A 23811-nucleotide genomic window follows, 5' to 3' on the forward strand; every position below is an offset into this window, starting at 1 on the left:
GTGAAGGTCGTTATTGAAATATTGTAAATCGCAAAACGAATTCGGAAACCGGTTCCGATTCTTCTTCATCATCTTTCAGTTTCTGGCGATATAAAAAAAAATAATTTGCAAAATAACCAGAATGATAGACGAAATAAATCAAAGCGCTGTAAGCGGTGAAGGCAGTTAACCAAAAACCAAGGCAATCTTAGTTTAACCTGAGACTACTATAACACATGTGTTATAGTAGTCTCAGGTTTAACTATACAAATCCTTGCTTCAACCGACTAAACATTCATATATATAGTACATTTATGTTTATCTAATTATCAATTACTAGGGAAAATAATTTATATGTTAACAAGGTTTCAAAAGCAAATTGCCAATGCGTATATCAATGTAAATTTTTTATGGTGAGTCTGCAGTGGTACAAGTTCGCAATAACTGCAGTTGTACTAGTTGGTAGTAAAATGATTTTGAATGACTGTTACTGAGTAGTACCGACCAATTGCTCTAACGGCTCAACTATGCTTTTCGTTTTTATATAGATTAGACCGTTGGTTTTCCCGTTTGAATGGTTTTACACTGGTAATTTTTGGGTCCCTATATAACTTTCTGTTCGGTGTGAGCCTATGCTCCATGTTGAAGGCCGTACATTGGCGGCTTGGCCTATAATGGTTTACTTTTATATATTGTTACTTGGATGGAGAGTTGTATCATAATATTGACACTCATACCGCATCTTCCTATATCTATTGACACATCTGTGTCATCTCTGCTATCATTCACTAAAATATCGTCATTTGAGCTTTATAGACCAGCAACAGATTGTAATTTAGGTTGGAGTGGTCGGTCCGACATCTCTGCTTGATCTGGATTCGTTACTTTGTTCTCTCTGCCTCTACATCAACCCCTACAATCACGCAAAATGTGCTTAGAACACAAATGACAGTAACTGTTAATATCACAAAAACAGAAACAAATACAAACTATCAAACATATCAATTGCTTTTATTTTGATTCTTCATCTTAGAGTTAAAGTCATGTCTTCAACTGCAAATGTACCCCATGCAAGCAGAGTACAGCATCCACGCAGCTTGCATTATCACTTTAAATTGTATCAAGAAAATGTTCCACTGTTAAATATGTTGCAAAATTCCTTATTTTCTGTAAAACTGAAAAAAAAGGTTCGAGTAGAACTTATTCATTGTTTCTTCGCAACTTATATCATAGAAACTTATTTAACTTCATTTAAATTTATAATAATATATTTGAACAAAATCCATAGAGCTGTGGTTTTTGTTCCGAAACTTATTTCACATTTGGTCAAAAAAATATCTCTGGAACAAAGTTTACAGTGGCAGTGCTGGAACATATTTCCTTATAAAACATATATTCAGGTCATAAATTTTCCGTGATATAAACTCTGCTGGAACATATATCGGAACAAATGTCACGCCGGAACGAACTTTTTTGTTACAAAATCTTAACCGGAAGATGGGATTTCTCAATATTGAATGCTGAAACTTTTAAAGACCAATACGGACTGGTTTACACGGTTTTGAGCACTCCTGTAATTAAGGTACCCTTTTAAAAAAAATGTGTGGAATGTAACTGTTAAAAGAGGACCAAATGTTTTCTGGATGAGTATCTGATATCAGATATGTGCAGTTTGTACTTCCCTTTTCACGAATGTGATCTACTTAATTAGAATATTACCGGATTTGTAATAACATAAGCAACACGACGGGTGCCACATATGAAGCAGGATTTGCTTACCCTTCCGGGGCACCTGAGTTCTCCTTCAGTTTTTGGTGGGTTCGTGTTGCTTAAATAAAAGTCTTTCGTTTTCTAGTGTGGTTTGTCTTGTGTATTATTATTTGTCTGCTCGTTTTTTCTTTCAAGTTTAGCCATGGCGTTTTCAATTTATTTTGTTTAAACATATTTAATTTTAGTGAATTGGGAAACAAGTTTTGCAACTTATATTAATCTCTTTCCACTTTGCGGGTACGAGTGCTGCCTTGTAGCGGCATAAGCCTGCTCTTTTTCGATTTATTTTCGATCTATGAGTTTGACTTAATAACAATAATATTCCAAAAACAAATTAATTGTACAATTTTTAACATATATTTATACAAATACTAACACATTACGCTAAGCCCTGAAAAAACCCGAATGTTAATTTTAATGTGTATGACCTTTGGGACTCTAACTTGAAAAAAAAAGAGACGAAATATATCATAGGAACATTCAAATTAATAAGTTAAAAAATAAACTGACAATGAAATATTTTTCTTCTTTTACAGTGTTTCGGTGAGATAAAAAAAAATCTTTACCAAATATAGGTAAAAAGCATACCCAAAAATGATGTCTGAACTTCAACAATTTGATAGTTTTCTAAAAAAAAAAAGAAAAAAAAGAGGAAAATATAACAATATATAAGAAAAGAAAAAACCACGAAGTAAGAAGCAAAAGTATCGGAAAGCGTCAGTGGTTTCTACGGGATTTGACCCGTTCAATCTCAATCCATTTGAAAATTTGTACTGTTAAATAGTTACGAAGTAACCACTCGACTACGCCGACACAATATTCAAATTGTCAATATATATTACTTATATCGACCTACCTGTGTAAGATCAAATGACTCGGGGAAATTAACCCATTTTAAATGCTTAAAAAAAAAAGAAAAGCAATACGCGAATCAAAAAAAAAAGTTGCTGAATTTTTGTTTGCTTTTGAATTGAAATAATTGTCTGTGAACAGAATATAATGGTTTACTTTTATAAATTTTGGATGGAGTATAGTCTCAGTGGCACTCATACCACATATTCCTATATCTATGCAGTGGCAAGAGACAAAATCACGAGTATTTTGAAAATGTACCATAACCTTAGTATGACTAGAAATCATAGAACACCCATGACAGTAACAGGAAACAAGGAGGAATATCACATAAAACATAAACAAATACAAACTATCATACATATACAAAAAACAAATTAATTGTATAATTCTACATACATTACCAAACATTATAAGTTATATGGTTCGCTACTGACCCTTTACGGATCCATAGAGGGTTAGTTAAATTTATAGAGGGTCACCACTTTATGGGTTTAAACCAATCAAAACGTAAAAAGCATAACAAAAGGGTGTCTGAACTTTCAACAATCTAATAGTTTTCGAAAATATCAGTACTTTGTGTACTTTGGATATATCGGAGTTAAAGTATCACACGATTGTTGACGTGTTTGTTATAGCAGAAAAATAGAATTCAATTTTATTATATGTATCTGATTATAATATCTGACCAAAAAACACTAAAACGTTTTATTGGCCAATGAACCATGAAAATGAATTCACTCTTCAAGACAAACATGTTCACCATACAATTATCCCATGAAGCTAGTATAGGCTCATAGTGGCCCTACTTTTGCTTAAAGTATTTGAGAAATAGACAGCCGAGAATAATAAAAGTTGTGCATTAAACCCTGAAAATGAGGTCAAGGTACCATACACCAAATACATTACCCTATATTGCTTATTGTATCTGATAAATACATAAAACCACTTTTGACTCATCAGATCGACACTGATATGAAAAAATAAAAAGACACAGAAGGCACAAGTACCGATCTAAGACTAAGGTAACTATCGTAAAATTATCCGGCATGGCGGACTTCCAATGGGGACTAACTGTGCGCCATTTTTTGCGGACCTGTCTCTGTATTGTCATGAGTTACAATATGCAAAGACCCATCGAAACAAAATCTGATACAAAATTTAAATAATACTTTTAGATATTTGAATGATATATTGGCTCTCAATAATGGCGACTTCAGAATGTCAACTAAAGAGATTTACCCCGTTGAACTGACTTTAAATAAAGCTTATATACTAACAATGATCTGCCCTCTATATCGTCACGCCTCATGTTGCGGGAATTTTCTCATTGTTTTGTAGACCCTTTGTGGCATTCGGCTGTTTTCTTCTCTGTGGACGGGTTGTTGTCTCTCAAGTTGACACATTCCCCATTTTCATTTTCAATTTGAATTTATATTTTCCGACAATGTACATATACTGTATATTTCCATAGATACCTCTTGCATACAAATAAAATAGTATTGTAGCACTATGGTTCAATCTTTCAGTATTGTTTCATTTAACTTTATTTCGATCAAATCTGTAAATGAAATTGAAAATGTGGAAATACATTTGAATAACTGATTGAACTATCTCCCTTTGAGTACTGGTTTTATTTGGTATTTGGAGGCATACAACTACTTTGTTTTTAAAATTGTTTATAAATGGTTCCAGAGGCGGATCCAGAACTTTTCCTAAGGGGGCGCTGACTGAAATAAGGGGGCCCGCTCCAGTCAAGCTATACAGTGATTCTCTATATAATCAACCAATGTTTTCCCACGAAAGCGGGGGGGGGGGGGGACTGGATCCGCCTACGGGTTCACCCTATTCTTTATATACCTATTCTGATTCATCTTCTACTGAACTTACCTGTAAATTATGCAAAATATTTGAAGTCAATACTAGTTAACTATGATTAAAATGGGAATGGGGGATGGGGGGGGGGCAGTTTTCGCGGTTCACATATCATGGAAATGTGATAGTGCGAGCGCTGCGTAGAGTCGAACATAAATTCTTGTTTTACTGCCTTTTCAGTTTATTGACTTCTAGTTATTATAACTGTAACTTCAATAAAACATCTACATGAATTTTGTACTGGGTTATATTGCCTATTTAGGCTATATTGACAGATAATGTACTCCGCCCTTATATATATTTGTCAAATCTCAAGTTTTCTTCACTGAGCCTCTGTCACAAACAGAAACTGGGTTATGTGTTGGCCTGAAACCACACACACACAATAATCAATACGACTAGTCTGCACCGACTCTGACTCTGGGACTAACTCTTGCAACAAAAGACGACCGTCTCTGGTTAGCTCGATGTATACTTTAATAAGTTCAGCATGGAATACAATTGTACAGAGTTGGAACTGCTCAGTGTAATACTGAATCCAATCTACCATATGGAAATGAGAATCTAGTTTTCATAACAAACCAAAAATTACTTGAAAAGCTATGACAAATATTACTCTAAATGAGTGACAAATTCAATTAACGGATTCCAGAAAAAAATAGCACATATATAGATAATAATTAATAATTAAACATACAGCCTTAATAATGGAATTAAACATACGAATAATAGATGAAGTAAAATGTCGCTAATTGAAAAACTACTTGAAACATGAAATTAAATAAGCTTAATCTTTTAACTTAAAACCTTTCACAATAAAACAATGACCACAATCTGTAAGTGAAATATTGCAAATATAAGAAAAACACTGATTTTACGAAATTATGTTATAAATGTCCAAAAAGTCTCAAATGCTGTCTATCTTTCCACTGAGACATCGCTGTCAATCCTATAAAAATACCTTTTTTTTTTCTAACTGTACTCGCAATGCGACTTTTATAATTTTGTCATAACAATCCTTATTATGCAATACGACTTTTTAGCATATAAATAACCATAAGGAATTCAAATAATTTGTATATATATGAGTAAAATATCTAAACATAGAAATCTCAAACGTTGTGTCTTTTTTTTTTAGCTATTCTAGATATGTGGTGGATTCAAATGCTTTACAAGCTCCGATATATTTATGTTTGGGAACATCTTTTAGTCGAACCCAATGGTAACCTGCTCATTACAACAGTACTTCAATATATCCATAGCCTATCATAATTTATGTCAAAATAAAACTGGCAGAACGCGTTATCCGCAATCAATTATTTGTTGCAGCCACTGGATTAAAATTTTCTTTAAATGTCAAAATAAACTTGACATGTGACAGTTTGCACATATAACTTTCGTTTGATATTCCATGGGATTACTGATTAATTATTTCAGCCAAGGATTTGTGTAGTGTCACTATTCTTGTTTCAGCATATTCAATATATTTGTATCATGATTTCAGCATATTCAATATTATATTTGTATCATGATTTCAGTATATTCAATATATTTGTTTCATGATTTCAGCGTATTCAATATATTTGCATCATGATTTCAACGTATTCAATATATTTGTATCATGATTTCAGCGTATTCAATATATTTGTATCATGATTTCAGTGTATTCAATATATTTGTATCATGATTTCAGCATATTCAATATATTTGTATCATGATTTCGGCATATTCAATATTATATTTGTATCATGATTTCAGTATATTCAATATATTTGTATCATGATTTCAATATATTCAATATATTTGTATCATGACTGCAGCGTATTCAATATATTTGTATCATGATTTCAGCGTATTCAATATATTTGTATCATGATTTCAGCATATTCAATATATTTGTATCATGATTTCAGCATATTCAATATTATATTTGTATCATGATTTCAGCGTATTCAATATATTTGTATCATGATTTCAGCATATTCAATATATTTGTATCATGATTTCAGCATATTCAATATATTTGTATCATGATTTCAGCATATTCAATATATTTGTATCATGATTTCCAATTAACACATTACAGGTCCAAAATAGAAAATTATAATTCTATAGCCAGACTTTTTGTGTAATGTTATCGATCAAACACGTAAAGAAAAACATAATAAATATAGTTCGAGAGGGAACCCTATTAACGCATATACATGTCCTTAATTCAAAAAATTAACATATACACAACCTGATTGTGATTAGACCATTACATGAAAAAACTTTATCTTCGGAAGAAATAGTAACTGTTAAAAATTTCGGCAATTTATGACTGTGCATATGTAACACAATGATTATGACTAAAATGTGTCAAAACATAACATTCTGGGACAGATCCAACCATTTTCAAAACGGAGTGTCTATTCGTCCGGCTAGCCGGACGAATAGTTAAAAATCTCTATTCGTCCGGCCATCCGTCTGCGGATGCGCAAATATTCAATATCATTAAAAGTGTCATGTGACGTGGAAAGTGTCCCGGATGAGGTGTCGGATAACCGTGACATGCGGTGTCGGATAACACACGCGCGAAGTATGCAATTAATGGACGTGTTGAGAATTGGAGATCGTGATTCATATTTAAAGATGTCATAGAGAAAACCAGAGATAATGTGATTGCTTTGAACAAATGTCTATAGGAGTGATTCTAGAACAATATCGTATACATGTTAACTGTGAGGAATAAAAAGCATGAAATTAAAGTCGGAAATTGCCATGATGATTTACCCCCATTTACGTTATGGAGTCAAAACGCATTCTGAAAAAATACTATATCAAACTTGCTTGGATGCATTATTTTTTAGTTTTACTACAACGCAGATCTATGAACATACTGGGAATAAGACATCAGGGTTTAAGTATCCCCTCCTTTTTCTGTTGTATCTAATATGCATTTTTATTCTAAAAAAAAATCTTATCGAAAACACAATCCTACTTTTGGGTACAGGTTGCACGTGCCTGCCCTTCTCAAATTACATATGAATTAAAAATCGCAGAATAATTTAAATGAAGAATCGTGCATAATCATATGAGGACCTTACTTTAACCAAACTTCACAGAAACTATAAATTAAGGATCTTTTGAAATCATAGATGAAGCCAATAATGATTGGCCCGACTATTTACCTTACAGGAAATTCATAGGCAGAACAACAAAAGGGGGAAATCGTTTTGCCCCCCCCCCCCGCACCCCCCAAATACCCAAGTTCCTTTGAAATATTAGAATAAAAAAATCTGAATCAAATATATATTTTTTTTTGTTTTTTTTTTTTTGTTTTTTTTTTGTTTTTTTTATAAGAAGGCGTTTTTTTTTCATAAAACGAGGTTAGACAATATATTTTAAACAACCCGTGCTTCATTCAAAACCTTCAAAACACGATGTTATATCTTCGTCATTATATATTTGGCCGGACAAATAGCGAAAAACCGTAATAAAAATGCTATTTGTCCGGCTTGCCGGATGAATAGACATTTTTTACTATTCGTCCGGCTAGCCGGACGAATAGCCATTGCCTTTTCAAAAGGGGGTCCGAACCCATGATAAAAGGGATAGGTGTTGCAACTACAATTAAAAGCATTGATCGTCAGGAAAAATGGGGGGTTCAAACCCTCTGAACCCTCTCCCTGGATCCGCCACTGCAACTATTGTATCAAGTAAGACATAAAAAATGTGAATTTTCAGTGCAAATCGATTGTAGTTTACAGATTTCAGCGATATCGTTATTAATACACATTAATTTTCTTCCATTGATAAGTTTACGATCGATATTCACGATGGTGTCAGTTTGCGTTAATTTGCTCTCATTCATAGGATATTTTAAGCTCGAATCAATACAGTTCTATCCAATATAAACTGGATGTTGATTTATATATAACACGGGACGATATATAACTGTCTTGTAAATTAATAAGTTTTCTGTTACATGTAAATGTCATTTTACATAGCCTGTAGTGTTTTATATTGGTCAGATGTCATCAAAAACACATCAATTGTCATGTATAAAATACAAGTACAATAACGTGCACATGCAAATGTGCAAGTGTTAAGTGTGTATAGATTGATGCGCATAGAGAAAAAATACAGCGATCACCCGAAAAAAACTGGATTAGGGTTACCGCCCCTGATTTGTGGATTACCCGTGTGTTATGTAGTACAGATAAAGTAAACTAAGCGGCCGGTCGATATCAAATATAAACACAGTGAGGAAGAATAGTTTGACGTCACTAAGTAAATGTAGCTTTCTTATCACTCAATAATACGAAGATGTTTTACCAATACCATATTTTTGTAACATTTGGAATCTTGGCTATATCTCTGGTTTCAGGTAAGCTATTTTTATACATCAAATGGCTGTATAAATATTTTTTATGAATTACAGGTAGATAATACTCCTTTTTATATATTAAAGGGTCAAAGCTTTCAATATCTGATAAATGACCTTGAATAATAAGTTAAATATATACATAATCAATAATCATTATAAAATGGTAGCACCGCTGATTTGAATATTAAACGTTTGCAAGCCGAATGATTGATTTGTATGAACTACGTTATGAAGAACAGTTTAAATTACTTAAGAAATTCAATATTTGGTTTTCCCCTTTAGAAAACTTATCAACCGATACATGTATTGTATACAGCCCATAACAAGATCATATTTCGTCATTTAAATTTTTCTCTTTAGGCAACCTGTTGTACGGTATATACATTACTTTATAGAGAAAATCTTCTCGTTAAACCTCTATAAATTCATGTGTGTACGTATACAATAGACCCTCATAACAAGTCAAATAAGAAAACTTCAAAAGGATTTAGCGTTCATTTTACCGTTCTAAAAATGTAAATTCACACAACATCGACAAACGACTGATTTTCGGATTAAGTTTTTACCGTTGATAAAAAATGCGGCTTGTATTTTCACCGGCACATAGTATACATATACATTTATTTATATTGATCAATTTACATTCCACACACGTACATACGTAGTCATTAATTAATCTCTTAATTACACATCATATAATATTCTGTCTGACAGCACTCGTCAGGTTTGTTCAGTGGAAAAAAGTAGAATCAATCCACTCGCTACAATTAGCGAGACAGAGGAAAATATTCTGATCAGAACAAAACGTCAAATATAGTGATTAACGGCATCGTGTCTTTAGCTTTCTATTTTGAGAAACTTCTGAAAAAATGATCAGCTATCGAAACATCTGGAGAAGCAATGACTTTTACCTCCTCATAATTTTACCAGTTTGTAACCTTATGCGAAAATGCTGAGGTTATTTACATGATGAAATGTAGTTAGCGCTCGAGTTTATGTCATGTGGCTTGAGAAAAAAATAAAGATTCACATCAGATGGACCACAATGTTACATGACAAATGCACGCACCCAACATAGCTAAACGACAGGCGTAAGATATCACAGTAAGATTCAAACTCATACAAGTCAAGACAAACTGACAACGCCATGGCAAAAACTATAACGAAAAAAAAAAACAGCTTAAGGTACATCATAAGTAAATGTTTTTTGAGACAGAATTTTCTTATATTTTGCTAAAATGTAGATTTTACTATGCTTTTTTAAAAAATATAATAAAAAGTGTGGGTCACCGTGCTATTTTTCAAGCTATGAGTCGTTAAAAACTGCCTAAATTTGGTTAGTTTGTTCATGAAAAAGCACATAAGAGTGCATAAAAAGAATTTTGAAATAAATTGTGAAAAGAAAGGTTTCATAATATGTTTAAGAAAATAGAAAAAAAGATGGTGTCACCGAATTCGTTTTCTTGCCACAAGTAAAAATTTAAAAATTTCCCTATTAGCCCAGTATAAATTTTGTACTTAAAAAGTTATCTCCCCTTAAATGGCTATTTTAAAAAAAAATAGTTTTAAAAACCAGAAAAATTGATATTTGTTAAAATATTTTGAATAATATAATAAATTAACAAGTTTTCTATATATTAATACTGTGATTGTACAATCAAAGATGGCGGTATACCATGAACCTACATTTTAATTTACAGTTTACAAAAACAACATAGAAAAAGGACCAATCATCACAAACCCGACTTACAAGAGATAATAATACATGCATACACAGGTTATATCTTAAAATATAGTAAAGCAAAAAGGGCGTACACCTTATACAGCCTTTCGTCTACAATGGTTTTAGCTGATAAACCAACATGTATTTTGAATTATAGTATGTGACCTTGTTTTAACAGTATTTTACACAAAACAACTGATAATAAACGACTTTGCTTTATCAACAGACATATGTGTCTTAAAGACTTTTTACTGGTTAAACTATTTAAGTTTACCTTTTTGTTGACGTATTAAATTTTCAAACCCCTAGTGGAACTAGTGCACAGTTTGAAAATACAAATTTAATTTTTATTCTTCTTTTTCGTCTTTGGCTCGTTTGCGTATTCTCTAGTGCTAGAAAACAGACAAAACGCAACACAATAAAACCTGTTGAACACGGCAATGAAATAAAATAATCTAGCACACTATTTAGAACACAGATCCCTGATTTTAATTTTGTTATACTCATACGGAAGAACGAGTGACTATGAATCTGAATTAAACAGATTAATGATATAAAGACACCATTATTGGAAACCGGCACGGTTTAACATTTATAGGCATTGTGTATATTCAAACACACAATTCTGAAAACGATGTAAGATGGACATCTGATCACCAACCAAAGACTAGAGTCGGGACTTACACCATACACAATTCTGACAACGATGTAAGATGGACATCTGATCACCAACCAAAGACTAGAGTGAGGACTTACACCATAAACAATTCTGACAACGATGTAAGATGGACATATGATCACAAACCAAAGACTAGAGTGAGGACTTCGCGGATTATTCAATGTGAAGAGTCAAAAATTAATTTTATGATTCAATAAATTCAAAATAAATAATAGTCATTCATTAAGTAATCAGTATGACGAGATATTCTAAATATATCCAACCTACATTATATTTTATAATGACGTCATTATTGGAATGCCACACTATGCAGAAGCAGGGATATCCTTCACTGGTTATTTAAATATTCTCAGAGTTCGTGCACTAATTATAAATTGTTAAATTTAAACATAATTATGTTTGCTGTAGATGATTCAAACATCAACATGCAAAACTTTAATTTGTAGGTCAACAACTTTCAAAGTAAACAAAGTTCGTGGAGATACATGAGATTGGGTAGAGAACCGATTTTTTTCATTTTTTTCTGTAAAATTCTGTTTTGTGAATCTTCCTCCAAATCAGGAGTGCCTCAATTCATGAGTAATCATCCACTAAAATAAAACTTTAAAATGTGACATTTAGTATATGATTAGTAGTCTTCCATTAAAACTAAATTGTGTGTAACAACAAATAAATCATTGTAATGGTAAAAAAAAAAAAATAAAACAAAAAGTTGCATTTTATAGTTTAAACCTTTATACGTAAACATTCACCCTTACTTCGAGAACTTTTAATACTTTGATAAATACTCTATTACCCAAAGAGATCCCGCGAGGTTTAAATCTGGCCGTGTGATATTACGGGATTTCGCCGAGTTGCCGATCTCTTGTATTATATGTCTCTGTTTAAACCTATTCATTCATAAAAGTTACAAATATTTCAAAATGTAGGATCTGGAAACGGCAAGCTTCACACAATTTACATCAATCATATTATTTTTATTAGTACCTGTATCCCTGTGATGAGAGTTGTAACTGGGAACTTTATCAGTGGAAATTTAAAATTAAATGGATTTTTCAGTCCTAACTTTCTTAAGAAAAAAAAACAAAAATCTTAGAGTACTGTCACAAAAAATGGAAAATGGCATAGCCTGCAGTTCAGTGGTACACAATTAAGATTTCAGAAAACATTTTAGTTGTTGTTAAATGACAGAAATCAGTTGAATTTTACATAAATAACTATCAACTTAAATCGAATGTGTAGATTTAGAAGATGCAGATCTCTTGGTCCAAATTGAATCCTAAACTAAGGAAACAAAAATAGATTTAACCCCGCCGCATTTTTGCGCCTGTCCCAAGTCAGGAGCCTCTGGCCTTTGTTAGTCTTGTATTGTTTTAACTTTTAGTTTCTTGTGTATAATTTGGAGTTTAGTATGGTGTTCATTATCACTGAACCAGTATATATTTGTTTAGGGGCCAGCTGAAGGACGCCTCCGGGTGCGAGAATTTCTCGTTGCATTGAAGGCCTGTTGGTGACCTTCTGCTGTTGTCTGCTCTATGGTCGGGTTGTTGTCTCTTTGGCACATTCCCCATTTCCATTCTCAATTTTAAACAACAACAATTGACTTCAATATTGTCAACCTTTCTACATGTTCTAGCTGTTGTTTTTTTTCATTCTTTATATGAAGACTATCAAAAGATAGCCCCCCCACCAAAAAAAAAAAAAAAAGAGAGACAAGGGCCGTCTTTCCCCTAAGAGCTATTCAGCTCTTTGATTATTGATATATTGTTTACTGATATATTTTTTTATTGATATATTGCTTACTGATATATTGTTTATTGTTGTCTTTTCAGGAGTTGAAATTGAAGGTAAAAAGGGAAAGCGCACGTTTTTAGAAGGTGCAGGCATCAATTTGACATGTAGTCATTCCACAATCACTGATATGAGTAATAAACTGACGTTCTCAATTCCAAGTGTAACTGACACAAATTATACCAGAATTAGAAGTTTTGATAGCAATTCTAGATTAAGTACACTAGTTATAAGTAAAGACAAAGTTGTGGAAGGGGACACCGGAACGTACACCTGTAAATTTGATGGGTCATCAGATGAACGATCCGTATCCATTGAAGTGTTCCGAGGTAAGCTGTGTATATTTATTTTCTCAAAATTTAGAGAAGTATCGAAAATGAATTCTGTAATATTGTTGTTTTAAGATTTATCTCCATTAAGATAAATTTAGATATATCTTAGTGTGTATTTAAAATGTGAATTAACTGTCACCATTATTGTTGAAATGTGAAGTAACTGTCACCATTATTGTTGAAATGTGAAGTAACTGTCACCATTATTGTTGAAATGTTAAGGGGTATACATATAAACCAGGAGAAGATATTTATATGCGTGATCAGGTATATTATCTGCCACTTATTTGTTACAGATAACATATTTGATATGCCTTGGTGTTTATTAATAGCGACAACTGCATTCATCTCACATATGATAAAACGCCTGTAGATTTGAGTTGATCACATAGCACACCACTTGTGTTTTTTGTGTATAATACTAGCTATTTCTCATATAGAATATTTAAAAGTCTCGAAATGCACCAAATCTCCTCACCGGTCTAGTATATAGAGAATAATACATGAGGAAATCCGTATCACATGCCGTATCGTCCAGAGATACCAATGTTAGCCCGAGGGGTGATATTGGTCGAGGTTCAGTAACCGCGATTACTCTCAAATCGTACTTTTGTGTTGATACAATTTGTAAAACTTTTTTGTTATTTCATGTTAACGTATGTAGTGTTATATCTCGTTTCTCGATTTATAATATATACAAACTTTGATAAGTCTTTGGTATGACTATACATGTTCACATTTGTTCTCGTACTATTAAAAACAAAATTATTTATTTTGTAAAAAAGAATCCGTTCCCCTACTGTATACCTTACAACAAAACTATTTTTATTTACCTGTGTTCATTATTCTGTTTGGCGGCATATCTATGCAATGTTTTGTCAACTTGTTTGTCTTTTCGTCGTCTATATATATATGTAATAGAGTGTTCTTATTCCATAACGCTGCCAGTTTCTCTGTGATATGCATGCAAGATTTAAATGTCCCCTTGATATCTACCGTCCGACTCTTTTTTATTTTTGTAAAATCATATTCATTTGTTTCTGTAACAAATACCTAATAAGTTGGAAATTGTTATCATAATTTTTTTAAGATAATATCAGATTATTACATGGCATCTTTCATATCGCATGTATTATCAGCCCTAGGTTCAATATCAGCCCAAGAGCCGCATGGCTCGAGGGCTGATATTGACCGAGGGCTGATAATAAATGCGATATGAAAAATGACATGTTATGATCTTTTTATCATATGCTTCAACAGTAGAGAAAAATGACAGATTCATATATTGATCCTTTTACGTGGTTCCCGAAATTTAAAGAGTAAAAAAGTTCACGGCCGTCGGGCCAAAAAAAATTTGATACGTTCAATATGAAAATCTTTCTATCATATGCGTCAACAGAGAGAGAAAAAAACACATTTTAATATGGACGAATCGACAAAAAAGTAATTCAACAATATACATAATGATCATTGTTTGGAAAAGTCAACTTTTTAAAGAAACTTTCTAAATTATGTTTCAGAAACACTTAAAAAATGCATTTATTAAATAATTGTTTGGGGTTTTTTTTTTTGTTTTTTTTATTATTATTTTAAACAATATACTTTCCAGTATCCAAATAATTGTTTTGTACACTACTTTGTAATGTTTTTCACTGAAAACGTAGCATTGAGGTGTATTTTCCGGAATTAGCCGAGTATTACCGGAATGCCATGTGATAACGTTACGGAAAGGCATGTGATAACAATCGAAGCATGTGATAAACTTTTCATATCAGCCCGCTAAGCACCAATTCGAAAAATATGGAATTTACGTCAATTTAATGCTATTATCATACGGTAAAATTTATATGTTATTTAGTCTAAGTATATGATAATACATCATATTTTTCTGTAAAAAATATATAATACTCTAGAATTTATAAGTCTTTTAAAAAATAATTCAAGATTTTATTTCTGTATAAAATAATCATACACTGTTTTGTTTTAATATATTTCCAGATACGAAAGAAAAAGATCAAAATAATTTCAAGACGACCTCTAGTGTTTACACAGAAGGAGAAACACTTACACTGGTATGTCCAATATTAAGTGCATTGATGGCTAACGTCACGTGGTCAAGAGACGTAACTCCTGTATTGGATATGGTTGAGCGGGCAAGTTATTCTGTGCATGGTACAACAACAACAAATGGCAAACTAACAATAACAGATCTTATACCAGAAGACCGAGGACATTATATGTGTACAGCTAAATGGTACTCAGGAGAAGCTACATTCAAACACTTAGTTCGGGTGAAAAGTAAGTCAATAGATATAAGATGTGGCATGAGTGCCAATTATGACAACTCTGGACGTCCAAGTCACAATTTGTAAAAGTAAACCATTATAGGTAAAAGTATGGCCTTTAACACGCAGCCTTGAATCACACAGAACAGCAAACAATAAAGCGCCCCAAAAATGACTAGTGTAAAACAATCCAAACGGGAAACCCAACGGTATAATCTATATAAAAAACGAGAAACACATATGAACCAATTCAACAAACGACAACCACTGAACAACAGGTTCCCGACTAAGGACATACAAATGCAGCGGGTTTAAACAAATTTGTTTTATTGAATTCTTTTTTTTTCAATTTTTATCATAAACTATGGATTTTTTTTTTCGAGTAATTGGCCTACAAGTGAAGTTCCGATTGTTTTGTGGAAATAGGATTTTTTTTCCTTTTTAGTTATAGATAATTTTCGAGTATTTGATACACGGATTTTTAATTTACAGCAACGTTGTTTGATTGGATGATAAGAGGAACAAATCCTCAATAACAGTAAAAAAAAAAAAACAGAAAGAAAATTATAGAAAACAATTTTAACCCATTTTTATTTTTTTTTTCAAACATTTAAACTTGCGCATTACCTGTGAAAGAGACTATCATGTTAAGCATATGCTTTCTTTCAATTTGTATGTAAGTATTTTAAAGTTTTAAGAAAATATGCATATTAATAAAGTATGCATTTCATATGAAACAAAATCCGTGAATATTCATTACACTTGTGATACTGATTGTAACGACTTTGTCAATGCATTTTCCACGTGTATGAATTGAAAGCTAATTTGGAGAAAAACTTAATGATATGTGGATTGTCGGTGGCATAACGTCCAGTGACAAATATTTCGGCATGTTCAGGACGATAAAAATTAATGAAAAATATTTTTTTTATGATGACTGTTTACCATATTTCATGTAATTTGTTTTACTTCCAGGTCGACTCGCACCTTTATGGCCAGCCATCGGTATTATAGTGGAAGTTTTAGCTTTATTTTTGATTATTATTCTTTGTGGCAGGAAGAAAAAGGACTCAGCACCATTGTAAGTTATCTATAAGTAGCCTTCACATGTAAATCATGCTATTTATGGTTTGACTTTCATTCCATTTTATTATACCCCTGCTTCGCTTTGAAAAGGGGGGTATACTGTTTTACCTCTGTCTGTCCGTTCGTCCGCCAGTCCATCCGTCCGTCCGCCCCATGAATATTTTCGTCGCATTTTTCTCAGGAACTACAATGCCAGGATTTCTGAAATTTTGTTTCAGTGTTTATATCTGTCAGCTATACCGTGTGATGCATTTTCAGATTCATCACTCGACAACTGCCTGTTTACTGAAAACTTGTATCATTTTACACATGATGGCCAAGTTAAAAATTTTCGTCGCATTTTTCTCAGGAACTACAATGCCAGGATTTCTGAAATTTGGTTTCAGGGTTTATATAAGTTAGCTATAGTGTGTGACGCGTTTTCAGATTCATCACTTGACAACTTCCTGTTTACCGAACACTTATATTTTTTTACACTATTGACATTATCCACTTGCGGCGGGGGGTGGGGTATCATCAGTGAGCAGTAGATCACAGTTACACTTGTTTTTATCTACTCTTCATCGTCTGTATTAAATATGTTTCACTGAAGAGACACGCATCTAGTGCATTAAAAATGGTACTGTTTACGTTATAAAAAAACGCGATTCACGTAAAAGTTTGATTGCCGACTGTCTGGATCAAACGTGTTTCTTGAAAAATATCCTTGGCTGACGTCCGTCTGCCTATCTTGTGAACTACTATAAAAGTTTATGACTGGATGTTAGAGTGAAATCCGTAAACAAAACATGGAATTATCCGACTTTGACTTGCATGGGGTAACAAGTTTCTGTCTTAAAATTGGGAAAGATCTATTGCCAAGAAGATAAACATGCATAATAATTATACCCCCGCTTTAAAAAAGGGGGGGGTATACTGTTTTACCTCTGTCTGTCAGTCCGTCCGTCCATCAGTCCGTCCGTCCGTCAGTCAGTCAGTCCGTCCCATGAAACTTTCGTCACATTTTTCTCAGGAACTACACATCCACCCTTTCTGTAATTTGGTATCAACATTTATATATGTCAGCCACACCGTGTGATGCGTTTTCAGATTCATCACTTGACAACTTCCTGTTTACCGAACACTTGTCTGATTTTACACATGATAGCCAAGTTGAAAATTTTCGTCACATTTTTCTCAGGAACTACAATACAAGGATTTCTGAAATTTGGTTTCAGGATTTATATAAGTCAGCTATACCGTGTGATGCGTTTTCAGATTCATCACTCGACAACTTCCTGTTTACCGAACACTTGTATGATTTTACACATGATAGCCAAGTTGAAAATTTTCGTCACATTTTTCTCAGGAACTACAATACAAGGATTTCTGAAATTTGGTTTCAGGATTTATATAAGTCAGCTATACCGTGTGATGCGTTTTCAGATTCATCACTCGACTACTTCCTGTTTACCGAACACTTGTATGATTTTACACATGATTACCAAGTTAAAAATTTTCGTCACATTTTTCTCAGGAACTACAATACAAGGATTTCTGAAATTTGGTTTCAGAATTTTTATAAGTCAGCTATACCGTGTGATGCGTTTTCAGATTCATCACTCGACAACTTCCTGTTTACCGAACACTTGCATATTTTTACACTATTAATATTATCCACTTGCGGCGGGGGTATCATCAGTGAGCAGTAGCTCGCAGTTTCACTTGTTATCACGTTTTTGCTCACCTGGCCCAAAGGGCCAGTTGAGCTTTCCCATCACTTTGCGTCCGGCGTCCGTCGTCATTCGTCGTCGTCGTCGTCGTCGTCGCCCGTCGTCGTTAACTTTTACAAAAATCTTCTCTGAAACCACTGGGCCAAAACATCATTGGGGTATCTAGCTTAAAAAATGTGTCCGGTGACCCGGCCAACCAACCAAAATGGCCGCCACGGCTAAAAATAGAACATAGGGGTAAAATGTAGATCTCTGAAACCAAAGCATTTAGAGCAAATCTGAAATGGGGTAAAATTGTTTATCAGGGGTTGAAGTCATAAAAACTTTGCTCAGTGCTTGGACCACAAAAATCATGCTCGAAACATGAAATCCAGCATTTTGATTAGTTGATTTTCGAGTACAAGTACGAAAAAATGACTCGAGAGTTTTGTGACCACAAGGCCTGGTCAAGATCTATCTGCTCTGATTTTTTCAGATGAATCGGAGAACCTGTTAATGAGTTGGTTGCCTCTAAATTGGTAATTTTAAGGAAATTTTGCTGTTTTTGGTTATTATCTTGAATATTATTATAGATAGAGGTAAACTGTGAACAGCAATAATGTTCAGCAAAGTCAGATCTACAAATAAGTCAAATGACCAAAATGGTCAGTTCACCCTTCAGCAGTTATTGCCTTTTATATTAAATTTTACCAATTTTTATTAAATTTTTGTCATCTTTTACTCTCTTTTTTCTCCTCTGAAACTACTAAGACAAAATGTAACCAAACTTGTCCACAATCATCATAAGAGTATCTTGTTAAAAAAATGTGTCTGATGACCCTGCTCACAAACCAAGATGGCAGACATGGCTAAAAATAGTACATAGGATAAAATGCAGTTTTTGGTTTATCTCTGAAACGGAAGCATTTAGAGCAAATCAGACTGGTGGCAAAAATGTTCATCAGATTTAGATATATCTGCCCTGAAATTTTCAGACAAATAAGACAACCAGTTGTTGGGTTGCTGGCTCTGAGTTAGTAATTTTATGGAAATTTTGCAGTTTTTTGCTATTATCTTAGATATTATTATAGTATCTAATGATATCTTATACTTTAAATTATGATTTTAACTTATTTTACATGATTTCCAAAGCATCAGTAAATACAGGTGAGCGACACAGGCTCTTTAGAGCCTCTAGTTTAAGATAATATAAATAAACCATTGTGTGCTCCGTATGATTTGTTTTCTTTATAGTTCAAAATCAGACAAAATTGAAATTATGTTTTATAAAATATATTTAGAAGAACATTACCTGCATCATGCCTTTTGCAATCGTTTATCAATGCTCTTCAACTTTGTACTTCATTTTGCCTTTTTAACATTTGTTTATTAATAGAGCGTCACTGATGAGTCTAAATGTAGACGAAACGCGCGTCTGACGTAAATATAAAATTTCAATCCTGATATCTATGATGAGTTTATTTATTCTCTTTTTCAGAGCTCCACCTCCATCTACCTCTGGGAGTAACGAGAAAGGAGGAAATCGACGAAAATACGTCACAACATCAACGTGAATTAATCTATGTTTTTAATGACAAAATAATGGGAGGTTTTTTAAAGAATGGGGATTCAGCTTTTTACTTTTATAATATGGTAACAAAGCCATCATTAAAGAAACTGTACTATTATTATAATATACTTCAATACTGTTATTTATTACAAAGCAATAATTATAGAGCCACTGAGATTTTCTTTAAATAGTTTGAGTTTAATATGCATGTAATGAGAATGAGGTTTTCTTTAAATGGTATGAGTTTAATATGCATGTAATGAGAACGAAATTTTGTTTAAATGGTATGAGTTTAACATATATACTTGTAATGTGAACGTTATCATTGGAATTGTGTAGATATGAGAAACAAGCTTTTGGTAAGCGATATTACACTGTTGATAAATACACCCACGAGAACGGTGTCTGATGTATTTATCCTCTCATATCCCCCTTTTTTTTTATTCAAAGACTTAATTGAGGTACTAAAAGGGATATGAATGTTACAAAATAAACTTCTCCAGATAATTAAGAGCCGACGAGGACAAAAGCCATCAACATGGTCATGCAGCATGTAAATATTTCCACAAAACGAAACAGAAAACACTTCATATTGTTCTTCCATTAAGAGTGAAATAAGTAACTTGTAACACTAAATGTAGCTCTGATAATATCTCAGGGTTTCTATTGGATGTGTTATTCATTTAAACAGCTATGTTGTTACAAAGGAAATCCTAGCAGAAAGATCAACATTATTGGATTTTTTATTGAATTACATTCTTTTACTTTACAATTTGCCCGTGTGAATATTGCTTCTATTCCAATACACCGAATGCATATTGATTGGGAAAAGAGTTAACTATTAGTGGACTGGAAAACAGTTATTTTACATTTGCCTGTACAAATTGATTTAGGCTCTGTTGTATATATATATATATATATGTGTTTGTAGTGAGAGAAGAAACAGCTATTGCATGACATAGTTTGTGATTCGGCTGATTGAGAGTGAAATATTAATTTGACTTCTTGTATTATGCTTAATGTTGTACCGCTGATTTTCATCTTTGTTAGAAGTTAAGGTTTCTCTGTCTGTAATGTAAGAAAGCAATGTATAAATTTCATCTCAAATAACTCTTTTATATCAAGAGAACATTTTCATCGTTATAAAAATTTAAAAAAAAAGGATTACCAAAAATATTCAAGAAATATACGAAATTGTTGTCCAACTTTTTAAAACATGATTGGTTTCTATCATAAATAGTACTGTAAGAATAGTAATATATAATAGTGATTGAGTGGCATTTCTTATTTGATTTTTTTTTAATATACTCTTGACATTTTAATTACTTTTTTGAAGGAAAAAATCCCGCTGCTACTGTTGTAACTTAAACATCGATTGTTTACATGATCACCGTTGTGTTTACTTGTTGTATCCAAGTTCCATTAAGGGAACAGACGTAGAGTATATGTAAACAAGAATGCGCGATATAAACAAATATATAGGTATAGACTTAAAGTTTCTTGTATACTAAAAAAAAAAAATCAACATAACACACATGTTTGTTTACAATGCAAGGTTTGTTTTCATAGTGTCGAGTCAGATATGGTCTACATAATGCAGACCTAAATGTGAAAACGTTATGTAATGTGAATTTTATACCTAAGTTATCGTTCCTATTGTGGAATTTCTACCTGTTAACAATGCTGTTACTAAGTATTTTGTTTATGTCTCTATTGTACATGCTCTGTTAACAATGCTGTTACTTAAGTATTTTGTTTATGTCTCTATTGTACATGCTCTGACTGAGAATGAAAGAACATCGTAAAGTTTATCTGATGTAGTTGAGATATTTTATTAATCTTATTTATTCATTTGCACTTCATTTTTTATTTTTAAGTATGAAACATACTGGAACTTTTTTATGACTGAAATCCCCCGACAAGAGACTCAAATTTCTACTTGCATATCAGACAAGAGTAGCTTAACTGACTTACTAGTAATGCATTTTTATTTTGTGACGGGAAATCTTTTTTTTTTTATAAATTAGAGTTATCTCCCTTTTATCAGAAAAAATAATATGTTGTTACAAAAACCTCTCTGTTTCTAAGCGACATACATGGTACGAGTTGTGATTATTTAATCTAAAATAGACAGCAAATAAAAGTTAAAATATTATAATATATAACAAGTTATCTAGACTACTTTATTGGAATGTGTTTTTATAAATAAAAATAGACGGTAACATATTTGAAAATGTTAAGTACAGAGATGTTCCTTACACATTTTGATGTCCCAAGACAATTTGCTAAAACGTTAAAGTTTACAGATGATGTCCTTCTATTATTAAAGGTCAAAAAGGGAAATATTGAGGTAAATTATAGAACAACTGGTTTCAAGTTTTATATGCAGAGTTTGTTGAAACATTTTTACATTTGTCATTAATTTTTTTTTTGTGTATTTCAATATCCAAGAAATGATGCAACATGTTTTAGCTTTACTGTTAGAAATTTTATTATGAATAGTTGTTTTAATTGTAAGAAATGTTTGTATATGCATTTTACCCGTTTTGATTGCAAAATAGACTAATACTGTTTTTATTTCTCAAAATAAAAAGTAATTTTATTTATTTGTTTTTTTGCAATTTTGAGATGAAATATGTATAATCGTAGACATATACTATTAAAATTGACTCTGAGCATATTTCATAGAAGTAATAACAAAATTAAGCATATATATCATAAAAGTAATAACAACCATACTTCGAAGGATAGACGGCCCATCGCTACATGAATATAAGTCACAAAAATATAACAAATAATCTACAAAACACTATACATGAAATTGACTATCACTCCTTCCATATCAGGAACTCCAGAGGTCTCCCATTACAGAATTCAGAAAGGCTTATTCAGTAGTTCATATAACTTTGTCCCTTTTTCACGATCAAATGGAAAAAGGAGATGAAAGTGAAAGAAAAAAAAGCCATGTAAAAATGTATAATATAAAGTTTACTAGTACGGCCTGCCACAATGCGGAAAATCCATACCGCTAACAAAGTAATCTTTTAAAAAAAGCCAAGAATTGACAAATGTAATGCACAAAAAAAAGAAACGAAAAACGAAAAAAAAAACCAAACGACAGTGAGTCATAAGTGATGAGATAATGCGACTTTGTGGCTACGGCTAATAGAACTGTGTTCATCTGTGTCGACTACAATAGGGCATAGATGTAATGGGTATAACATCTATGAATAGGGGTAAAAGAACTTTTGGCCAGCCCGCTAACCTGTTCGTCAAGTGTTTCATTTTCGAAACATTCTAAATTAATAGGAATGCATGGAACCCTAATCACAAAGTTCGCCATCTTCTGAAACATTCTGAATAGGCCATTCAATTTAAAGTACGCCATCTTCGGAATAATTCTAATTCAGACTGAATAGTAACCTTATCACAAAGTTCGCCATCTTCGAAAACATTATGTATAGGACCCACATGACAAAGTTCGCCATTTTGGGAAAAGTTCTGAACAGGACTGAATAGGAACCACATTACAAAGTTCGCCATCGAATGAAACATTATGTATAGGAGTCTATAGGAGCATCATTACAAAGTTCGCCATCTTAAGAAAAATTCTGAATAGGACTGAATAGGAACCTCATTACAAAGTTCGCCATCCTATGAAACATTCTGAATAGGACACTCATGACAAAGTTCGCCATCATGGGCTTATGAAACATTCTGAATAGGACACTCATGACAAAGTTCGCCATCTTATGAAACATTCGAATTGTACGTGTTAGGACCCTAATCATCTTCGGGAACATTCTGAC

The 23811-nt window shown here is 32.6% G+C and overlaps 1 protein-coding gene across 1 annotated transcript; it reads left to right on the forward strand.

Annotated features, from left to right (window-relative positions):
* The first annotated feature begins 8440 nt into the window (after positions 1 to 8440).
* LOC143073532 (uncharacterized) lies at positions 8441 to 22608 on the forward strand. Its single transcript, XM_076249167.1, has 5 exons — positions 8441 to 8845; positions 13080 to 13367; positions 15369 to 15668; positions 16631 to 16736; positions 19931 to 22608. The coding sequence occupies exons 1-5, from the start codon at positions 8785 to 8787 to the stop codon at positions 20004 to 20006; spliced, it is 831 nt and encodes a 276-aa protein (XP_076105282.1). The 5' UTR covers positions 8441 to 8784; the 3' UTR covers positions 20007 to 22608.
* The last annotated feature ends 1203 nt before the right edge of the window (positions 22609 to 23811 follow it).

Source organism: Mytilus galloprovincialis, chromosome 4 (assembly GCF_965363235.1).
Source record: "Mytilus galloprovincialis chromosome 4, xbMytGall1.hap1.1, whole genome shotgun sequence".
Taxonomy (NCBI): domain Eukaryota; kingdom Metazoa; phylum Mollusca; class Bivalvia; order Mytilida; family Mytilidae; genus Mytilus; species Mytilus galloprovincialis.

What these genes read in the sequence shown, in the direction of transcription:
- LOC143073532 (XM_076249167.1), top strand. Translation starts at nt 8,785, where the DNA reads ATGTTTTACCAATACCATATTTTTGTAACATTTGGAATCTTGGCTATA. An exon ending in ACACTTAGTTCGGGTGAAAA is followed by an intron (nt 15,669 to 16,630) that starts GTAAGTCAATAG and finishes TTTTACTTCCAG; the next exon opens with GTCGACTCGCACCTTTATGG. An exon ending in AAAAAGGACTCAGCACCATT is followed by an intron (nt 16,737 to 19,930) that starts GTAAGTTATCTA and finishes TCTCTTTTTCAG; the next exon opens with AGCTCCACCTCCATCTACCT.